General features: G+C 34.3%; 1 protein-coding gene across 1 annotated transcript; it reads right to left on the bottom strand.

Annotated features, from left to right (window-relative positions):
• Positions 1-222: 222 nt before the first annotated feature.
• On the bottom strand, positions 223-8,581 carry LOC128212211 (uracil-DNA glycosylase-like). The gene is made up of 6 exons (XM_052917549.1): positions 7,725-8,581; positions 7,448-7,502; positions 6,981-7,023; positions 4,641-4,738; positions 3,394-3,572; positions 223-2,263 (listed from the first exon to the last, which is right to left on the bottom strand). Exons 1-6 carry the CDS (start codon positions 7,788-7,790, stop codon positions 2,147-2,149), a joined length of 558 nt encoding a protein of 185 aa, XP_052773509.1. The 5' UTR covers positions 7,791-8,581; the 3' UTR covers positions 223-2,146.
• Positions 8,582-11,332: the final 2,751 nt, after the last annotated feature.

The raw sequence follows: 11,332 nt of genomic DNA, 5'->3' as shown, positions 1-11,332 counted from the left end.
CTAGATGTTTTGTCTTTGAATGTTATTTGGCACGATCTCAACTTAGTTTCCCCAAATGTTAAACTTACAGGGATTATTTTGCAATTCAAAAGTGTTCAGATTAAAAAGTTTGCAAGAAAAATCATTGCTTCTAAATTGACAAGAAAACAAAAAAAAATAAAAATTAAAACGTAATATATTTCTATTAGAGTCTTTTGTACAATGTAAGTGTTATGGACGATAAAAAGATTAAGATATATTACAAACAATACAAAATTCTAAAATTTTCAACAATGTCAATATCAGTTACAAAGAACATAAGGCTGAAATGAAAGTGTGTTATGTACATAAGCATGGATCAAGGAAAAACCGATGATTGAGTATTGTATTGTAATACAGTATAGTATATAAGTATTGTTGATAATTTATTGTTATGATACAGGTTGTTTATAATTGATTGTTATGATACAGGTTGTTTATAATTGATTGTTATGATACAGGTTGTTGATAATTGATTGTTATGATACAGGTTGTTGATAATTGATTGTTATGATACAGGTTGTTGATAATTGATTGTTATGATACAGGGTGTTGATTTAAAAGAAAGAAATGATTATGTTTTAATACATATATGCTTTTTCTAGAAATATTTATATCCTTTATATCCTTCCATGTGTTTTGTCTTAAGATTAGTTGTTTTTGTACTGTTATCTTTGCACTTATAACTATTTAGCACCGTTATCAAACCACTGTATTCTTTAAAAGTACCATTGCCTAACATTTGCCTAAACGTTCCTCTATGGAGAGTAGAGAGTGAACACTCTCACAGGTATTTATAGGCGAGATGAAAGCTGTTGTTGTTGTTGTTTTCTCTATCACTATATATAGAAATTGAATAATGATTCATGCATTTATTCATCTATTTATTGTTTATTTGTATGTGTATGCGTATTGTGTATGTTGTGTAATGTGACGATGAGCTGTTTATATGCTTAAGTCAAAATAAATTTTCTAGGTTGTTGATAATTGATTGTTCTGATACAGGTTGTTGATAATTGATTGCTATGATACAGGTTGTTGATAATTGATTGCATAATCTCAATTAAGATCATCCCTATATGGCTTATCTCGAAATAAATATTGTTGATGAACAGTATTAATAATTTTCAATTCAGCTTATAAACTAAACAAGATCATTGAAACAGTACTCCAATATAGCAAGAAGTTAACATTCCTGTACATTTATTGTTTAGATAACATAATCTCAAATTAATCGAAAAAGCTTGATTGATAATTTTCTTTGATCTATAATGATTTTAGATCGATTTCAATCCCTACTATAACATAACATTTTGTTTATTCGGCATTCAATGTTACAACATTCATAACCTAAAACATATACAACACTCTGTAGTAAAGTCTACTCAATAGTCATGGCCAACAGATGTAAATACAGAAAAAACATAGGTCATAAGTAAATACATTTCTTTTACGATAAAAAAACATAATATAAATAACGTTTTTGAGAATATGCACGTCATTCCAATTTGTCAAACTTTACAATAAACTTGCCTACTGGAAATATTAAGCAGTCATTCCAGATTAGGATTACACCAACATTTTGTGATCAACCAGACGAGCCAAAACAAGAGCAAGAGTACTACTGTAGTTGACCGTGCTCGTCTGTTGTTACTTCAGTGGATAAAGACTTCATCCAAAGTATTTATTAAAGTAGAACAATTCGACTATTATCAAAGCCAGTGTTATTGTCCATCTTTTCTTGATAACCAAGGTTTAAAGAAAAAATGCACCCATCCCTTATACCATGGCTTTGACAATACTCCATTGTTTTTCTCCACTATTTTTCTCTAAAAAACAAAACTGACAAGTTTAAGATCCTTTTTTTGCCATAGCCTACACATTCTTAAAGTCAGTGATATAGTCATGCAGTACACAGAAAAAGATACATAATATGAACAATCTTCAATGCATATGCGGCTTTTACAATATGTCACCCGGTCAAAGGCAACATAATGAATACCTTTCAGTTGAAAGTCTTACACAGCGGATAGGCTAAGCCAACATGGAATGGACTGGTTAATGTTAAGTCTCAAGTCCAAGTCTGTATATATCAAGTCTATGCAAAAGGGGGCAGGTATGACCAGTTTTATTTCCCATTTGCCTGCAGATACGCATTAATCTGTGAAAAATGCCGACACGTTGAAAATCCCTTATAGGCAGATTGCGTGGAGGGATGGGAGCTCGTCAGGACAAGGTGCCTTTCCTAAAATATACAGTACATCAGTTACAATAAAAGGAAACAAGCATTTCCAACAAGAGGACCTCTGAGAACACAATAACGCTTGTCTGTTATTTTCCAGTCGAACAAGGCCAGGGCACAACTCAACAAATTTTAAAGCTTGCTGTACTTGTGCTTATTAACTGTGGCAACATGTGTACCAAGTTTCATTTTAATGTAATGAATATTTTAGAGTTATGGCTAAGGTTAAAGGGGCTAGACACCAGATGGTTCCAAAATCTTCAAAATTGTCAAATACTGTATTTCCTCAAAAACAGCCTATAATTATCAATGCGAGCTACTAGGAGGCCGTTAATATATCATTTTACATGATTAAAATAATAAACACAACACGCATGTTACTTTCTCTGTGTTTCCCCGTTAAAAAAACGCAAATTGTTTTCCCAGTTTAAATTATATCTGTTTATGAGTACAGATAAATAATCTGACGCTATTTTAAAACTTACTTGGATGTACGTGGTGGACAGCCTGAGTTAATTTCGAATTGGAAAAAAGCGTAAAAAATGCGATGGATGCATATCGAGGGGTGACAGCGAAAAGGTTCTATCTGCTTCGTTATTTAATGTCACTTAGAACCTTTTCGCATTCACCCCTCGATATGATATAAGCGAAATGATACATCAGTTAGTAAGATTAAATGCGTTGCACACGGACGATGTCAATTTTATGTAAATTTTTGACAATTTTCCTATTTTCTTGCAATTGTATCATCTGGTGTCTAGCCCCTTTAAAGCCTTTTCTCTACAACAACATCTACGACAAGGCTATCATAATTCCTCAGCATTTGTTTTCTCAGATGAGATGAGCTTAACATGCCTACAATCATTTTTTGTATAACATGCCAGTCTGAATAACTTCTGTATTTTTATGTCTAAAACTACTGAGATGAATGCAATTCAATTCAAAACATAGTATGAAATAATTGTGCACAACTTAAAGCACATCATACATCTTAACTGTATCCAAGCATACAAACAGTTAATTGTATTTTAAGATGAGTGTCGGTTAAAGCACCTTCTAATTACTATTTCTTCACTTGTCACTTGTTGACGAACCAGAGCTATGTACTCTTTATTATTTCCTCTTCTTCTTACGTTATCAAAGAGCCGCCACTTCTTCTGAGCATCCGCTCCCGACAGAACAAAGACTAGCCCGTTCTTGATGTTGTTAAGGTACGCTAGCACGGCGTCTGTGAACTGCTCCCAGCCCTGGCCTTTGTGAGACTCTGCGAACCCCCCTCGAACTGTCAGTACTGAATTCAGCATCAACACACCTGCACAAGAAACAAATCATTCATATTATTAACTATTGTTTACAACATCCATTTTAAAGCTTAGAAGCATCGATAGCTGACGACGAAAAGCATTCACTTAAAGAATTGGCCATTGCATCATCGTTTCCATTTACTATGACTGTAAAAACTATTTCTAAATACCAACGTGCACACAACGCATAGTGTCTTTGCTTTTCATGCTCAATTTTACTTGCAAAGATATCATTCAACGCCGATAACTCCAAAGTGAATGTTGCAATCTTGGAAGCTTTTAAAATTCTGTAGTATAGTCATAGTACATTTTAACATCGCGATCAAGTTTATTAAAGATTGACAATTGATGACGACAATGACACAGGCGATGCCAGACTATAAGTATCTTCCATGGCCGAGAGTGTAAGATAGGTTCATTCAGACCCGAGCGTAGGGTGTTTTGCGGAAACGAGGTTTACCGAGTTTCCGCAAAACACCCTGCGCGAGGGTCGGGATGAACCTATCTTACACGAGCCGCTATGGTAGATGCTTTTTCTCCCACCTCAGTTAAACAAAATTAAGTCAAAATGTATTTTTTGCCGGAACTCTTTAGTACTTAATGAAAATAATTGCGTACGGATATGCAATAATTCGTTGTAATCATGGATATTCGCGCAGTGATTCAGAGTATGTAAATGGTGTGATCGGTCTTTAAATAGTTCTAAGAAGAGTGAAGCATTATTTCTTGAAAGGTGCGTGAAAACTGTGTTCTTGTGACATTTGAAGCGAGAAATAATTAACTCGCATTCTAAATATTGCCTAAAGACAAGGTTTCCATGATGCTACAGACGACAGTCTTCAACAAGGGAGGTAATTACAATGTGGTGACCATTAAAAGAAGTTCCATACAGGCGTTTTATCTTCGCCCGTGGGCAAGATAAGAATTTCTAGCATGGTTAAATTAATGGATCTACTTATCTGAGGTGGGAGAAAAATGATCTCTACCTGCCTGCTATGCAACGGAGGTATCACAATAATGGAAAGGCATATAATGTGGTATCAATGTCGGGTTAATGTGTTGAGCAAAAAGCCTACCTTGTTCTGCCCAACCCTTCAGGTAGCCGTGGGAAGGTTGTTGAAATATCGTAGTAGCCGGATATTCTTCCCCCAGCTCCTTGAATATGTTCTTCAAGCTACAGGAAAGGACATGATATCAAACAATTTAAATGAGTGCCAGCAGGGGAGGTCATGATACATAACAATGTTAATGAGTCACAGCAGGGTAGGATATGATACAGAATGGTGTTGTCATGGCTAACAGCAGGGAAGGACACGGTACCGAACAATGTTAATGAGTCACAGCAGGGAAGGATATGATACAGAATGGTGTTGTTATGGGTAACAGCAGGGAAGGACACGATACCGAACAATGTTAATGAGTCACAGCAGGGTAGGATATGATACAGAATGGTGCTGTTATAGGTAAGACCAGGGAAGGTTTCGAACAATTTTAATAGGTCACAGCAGGGTTGTATATGATACAGAATGATGTTGTTTTCGAAAACAGCACGAAATGACATGATACCAACCAATGTTTATGGGTCACAGCAGGGGAGTATATGATACCGAATACTGTAAATGAGTCATAGCAGGGAAGGACATGATACAGAAGAGTGTTGTTATGGGTAACAGCAGGTGAGGATATGATACAAAATGGTGTTTCTATCGGTAACAGCACGAAATGACATGATACCGAACAATGTTAATGGGTCGCAGCAGGGTAGGACATGATACCGAACAATGTTATTGGGTCACAGCAGGGTAGGACATGATACAGAATAGTGTTGTAATGAGTTATTGCAGAGTAGTACATACTACAGAATGGTGTTATAATGAGGCACAGCAGGTAAGGACATGATACAGAATGGTGTTGTTATGAGGTACAGCAGGGTAGGACATGATACAGAATGGTGTTGTAATGAGTCACAGCAGGGTAAGACATGATACAGATTGGTGTTTTTATCAGTCACATCAGGGTAGGACATGATACAGAATGGTTTTGTAATGAGTCACAGCAGGGTAAGACATGATATAGAATGGTGTTGTTATGAGTCACAGCAGGGTAGGACATGATACAGAATGGTGTTGTAATGAGTCACAGCAGGATAGGACATGATATATAATGGTGTTGTTATGAGTTACAGCAGGGTAGGACATGATACAGAATGGTGTTGTTATGAGTCACAGCAGGGTAGGACATGATACAGAATGAAGTTGTATTGAGGCACAACAAGGTAGGAAATATTACAGATTGGTGTTGTAGTAAGGCACAGCATGGTAGAACATGTTACAGAATGGTGTAAACGAGACACTACAGAGTTGGATATATATAGAATAGTTTAAAGTGTTGTTTTCACTGGTAATCAAGCTTGGCGATATTGCTCAAATCGCTTTGATGATACGAAGGACGTGTGCTAGTTATTTGCTTTAAACTGTTTTCCATGTTTTTATAAAACGCTCTTGCGTTGAAAAGTAACTGTGTGGTTTAACGTTTAATGATATACTCGTATGTCCTGTATTGTTGTACAATACATCAGTTAAAATCGAAGTTTGGCCGTGGTGTCGTTTTCTTTAAATATATTTCGTATACATCAATTTCAGAACGAGGCTGCAAGTCCCATGTTGGCGCATATCGTCATTTAACCGGGAAAATACGAAATTCTCCGATCTTATTTTGCATTGGTTACAAAAATGAACGCAGAGGAATTGATACAGTTCGTTTTTTTGTTTAAAATATATCGCTTTTTCTTGGGATATGTTCTGAAAATGGGGAAATTCAGAGGCTAATTTGTGGAAAAATAAGTGTCCTTCGCGTGTACCGAATACGACAAAAAAGGTAACAGGGCCCCGGCTATTACGTTAGTGAATAATAGTTTACTATAATTCTTAAAGGTTCATTTTGGTTTTCAAATATTCTAATATTCAATCGAAAGAATTACCGAATATTCGAATATGGATTTTGCTATTCGTTTGCATCCCTATTTTGAACGAGACACTACACTGATAGCTTTATTATAGAATGATGTAAACGAGGCACACCAGGATAGGTTATATATACAAAGAATTGTTAACTAGGCACAGCAGATACAGAATGGTATTCTAATGGATAACAGCAGGGTAGCACATGATACAGAATGATGTTGTTATGAGGCAGGGACGAGAAAATGAGCCAGGAAAAAGTGGTGAGGCAGGAACTAGCATGGTTTGGGGAGAAGGACATAATGTGGTAAGTGAGCCCCCTGCATGGTTCATGTATGGTGTGGAAGCCAAATTGTAAGTGTACAATGTATGTACATGCATTGACACATTGGTTTTTAATATTATATCTTTTCAATTTAAAACAAGAAATTGTTCTGATTCTTAACATGAACATACCGTTGCGGAATAGGCGCACCCGGCAGTACACTGAATGACAGGCCTGAAAGTAATATTAAAGATATTTTGTAAACTGTTCCCACATAACAAATTAAGATGGTTGATGATATTTTGGTAAGAAATTAAACGTACCTTATTAATACAAAAACAAGACTTCATTCACTTACTGAACATGTGCAGTTTAACTATACTACTCTTATAATACTTAGCCGCCATTTGCCATATTTTCATTTGAATGCTTTGACTTATTGTGCAATAAATCCAATTTTATCTACCATAAATGAGATCTTCACCTACACAATTACATACAAGGTGGTTAAGGTGTCCAACCTTACTCAAAATAGACTAAAGTATTGGTTTTAACCAAGGATACAAACTCAAGCGTGATAAATCTCAGCTCATAATTATCTTTTTAATTGAATTTCGTTGTGAAGGTACATTACATATGAGTTTTGTAACTTTCTTACCGTGTGCCTGGAATGGTCCATGGTAGGGATCCTGTCCCAGAATAACCACCTCCGTCTAAAATATGGCACTGTTTTTTTTTCTTTGATAATGTGGTCGCTATTCGGTTATGTTTCCAATTTTAAAAGTGTGTTTTTTCCAAAATGTTGAATAAATATTCCCAGTCAGAAATTCAAAATAAATATAAAAATGTTCTTTTTGACAAACTTTTTTATCGCTGTTGAAATTATAAATGCCGACAAATAAATGGTTTATTATTAAACACCAGGAAATTCCCACCTGATCAACAGTGCAGTACTGCGTCCAGGAAAACACATCCTCCTCAGATGGGTAAACTGTGAACATCGCACGGTTTTGTCTTCGCCAGGCAATTATGCCATAATCGCCCTGACCTGCCGTGATAATCTCATGCTACCATCGTATCAGAAGCAACAAGTAAAAATATAGTTTTTCTATGATCACGAGTGAAATTAAACACGAACTTACACTGAAATAAACAAATTTTCTGTTTCTTTTATGCTTATTTTCGGAGTTTTATTAGTATTTTAATTTATTTCTTAATAACCTCCTTTTTTGAAAAGGGTGTTATTGACGCCGCTACCCGTAGGGCGCCCCTCACGCAAAATTATAGCTGTCAACTTTTCTTATAGTTTATTATTCGCTCGTTTTTTACTGCAAATCTTTTATGAACAGTAATCAATGTAGTTAATAAGTGCACATATGTTCTAAAATAACGAAAATACTTTTATTTTAAGCGGGGCATGAAAACGTAACCAAATTACGCCGCGATTTAATGAATGGAAATTTGGAAGGGCAAATGTGTTAGCAAAACAAATGCGGATAATCATTGGATTTTAAACATTTTTCTTAGTTTTAGAGTGTGTTTCATGAATTGATACATGAATATTCAGTCATCTTTATGTCAGAGACCAGTCTGTTTTGCTTGAAGACAGGTCGTTTTCAAGGTTATGATGAGGACCACGCTAGTTTGTTGACATATTTTGAGACGTGGGTGGGGTAAAAAATATCAGATTATCTGTAAATTGTTGTGTGGATTTTCCGGGAAGCTCGTTTTACGTATTACAACGACAAACACTTAAAAATACATTTGAACGATGATATAATATTCTTTTAATGTTCGAACAGTTGTTTTCGTCTGTAACATGTTTGGTATGAAAGCAAATGTTCGAACATTCAGCTTCAAGATCAAGAAAACGTTTGAAAACGGGATAACCGGCAGTAAACGGTAAGTTGTTAATATCCAAATATATATTTATTTAAATATATAAAACATTTCTTTAAATTTGCCAACATTTTCTGGTTCAAAGTGAAGTGTTCTGTCTTGATCAATGGGAAGTACAAAGGATTTTAAAAGTAGTTCTGAAAGTTGATATTTTCACTCCTTATTTTGCTGTGAAAATTTTCACTGTTGTTATTTCACTGATAAAACCCCATATTTCATCGAAAAGCATGAAAGAAAATGTTGTAGTAACTTGTTTCACAATCGTTGTAAAATATTTAAGTTTAAACTAATAGAAAAGATGTCCCCTTTCGATGTCACATGACCAACTGACTATATATAAATATAATGTGGTCATTTATCCTAATAAACTAAAATTTGCAAGGCATCTTCTTATTGGACCAGTTTGTATGCAGGTGACAGGATAATGTTATATTAAAATTCGCCTAGTCGTGTGTATAGAGAAAACTTGACTTTCATACTGCATATCATCCAAGGGGTTATGATGTCATTGTCTATATCAATATTGCCCATTCATGGAATTGTTCCGCATGCCCTTCTGCAATCATACAGTATGAACAAACGACAAAAATATGAGCAATTAAAGAATATGAACGTTTTTGCAAGTTTTAGTGATGATATTGAATATGATGAATCATTAAGTGAGGTTTTTGGTTTGAATTAAGGTCAATCAGTAAGTTGGTTGAACATTTGTAAAGTAAGGTTTGCTAAACTCCGGCTCCAGGACTGTTCTCCAGGATTCCTCAACGTTGACCAGCAGTTCGTCTGCCTGATATAGAGTCGTCTGATACGCTGGTTGCATGAAAGCCATCCACTGAAAAGGTATTATTAATGTATCATTTTGACATTTGTTGTGCCAAAAGTCTGCAGTTAAAATTAACAACATCAGGTAAACACGTTTGTCGGCCATTTACATAGACAAAAAGTAACAAAAGTCATTAGTTTTCAATTGCATTTTGAATGGTTGAAACTTGTGAACAGGATAAAAATGAAACCATAATCAAGGACAATATATTTTTTATCTCTATCCTTAAAATGCCTCTGTGATTTCATTCAGATTATTGGCCAATTAACTTTACAGACCAATCATGACACTCATATTTTACTATAAAGTTAACTCTAAGGTGGTTATTAGATATGACCCCTGGCTTTTTTAAGTTTCGCTATTGATTTTCTTTATTCTATCGCATCGCTTGAAGATGCCAGTATTATAAATACAGGTAAAATATTAGATTTATTGATCGTTGTGACTGACGCAAATCAAAGTATAAAACATATATTGATTATATTCATTATGACTATAATTATTGATCATGTGTAATTTATATGTTGCTTGTTAGCACAGTGTTGTATTTTATTTAACTTGGATAATAATACATTGTAAAGACGCACTTTTTCCTCAAAAATTATTAATACACATTTTGTATTCCTAAATTGAGCTTTAAAATAGAGTTTTTCTTTCTATTATAACAAAGCTCCGACGGTATTTACAAAAAAACTCATTTCTTTAATGTTAATATGTGAAATGATTTCTACATAAAGTATATATTCCTTTTGATTAATAACAATGAGCTAATACAATGTAATACTTGCTTTTATATGTGTTACTTCATTCCATGTTATTTTTATCCTATTGTCAAGTATAACTTCTGTTTATCCTTATTGAATGCATTTGCATATTTGTCGGAGGTTTGACACAGTATACATAAGGTAAAATACGATAAGATAAGATAAGATAATCTTTATTTAAAGTCGGTTATGATAAACATAAATAACACTAGCTGATAGCTATCTTCCGACATAATAGATTATCCAATAAAAGACAAACAAAGGACCTGAAAAGATTCAAGATCATAATATCACATGTCAAAATGTTAATATATAGGTTGCAATAAGATTAAAGGCTTCATTATAAAAATTGCCAGATACATCAAAGTTACAAGATAAAATATATTTATGATTTAAATACTAGTCCAATGCATTAAGTGACATTTAAATAAAGGCAACAGTAAGACACAAAACATGTAATTCAAACAGCAATACGTATTTAAGCGATAAGAAGGTTGTTAGCGGCTATTACAAAGCAGTTCAACATAAACGACAGATATTTTACTTATACACAATAAGATGCTGGAGGTTAACGCTATCGTTTTCTAAAAAATAATTAAGACGAAAAGGAAATTAAGACACTGAAGAAAATCACGCATTACGATGCATAGATAAAAATGGGTATAAAAGATCCTATTATCACCACGGTCAGACCTGTGGTGAACTGAGCATTCACTTCCAGCAGAACTGTAGCATTCAACTACACAACAGAAAAAGCATAGCTTTCACTAAGAAAAAAGATGATGCATTGCTTAAATACTAAAACATTCTTCTAAAAGTAAAACAGGAAAACACAGAAATAATATGGCTATTTGCTATAAAGAGATTATAATATTGGTCATGAATATCACTTGGAAAATATAAACATTTAACAAAAGAAAATAGTTCACATTTCATGCATAAAGCAACTAAGTCACATTTCAATTATACATTTGTTATACACGCACAAGCACCGGTTAGTAAAGCTTACTAGCACACAAGGTTAAAGGTATAACAGAAAAAGCGGTTACATTTGCTG

This window comes from Mya arenaria, chromosome 12 (genome assembly GCF_026914265.1).
Source record: "Mya arenaria isolate MELC-2E11 chromosome 12, ASM2691426v1".
In the NCBI taxonomy this organism is placed as follows: domain Eukaryota; kingdom Metazoa; phylum Mollusca; class Bivalvia; order Myida; family Myidae; genus Mya; species Mya arenaria.
This window is presented reverse-complemented; position numbering and strand designations above follow the sequence as displayed.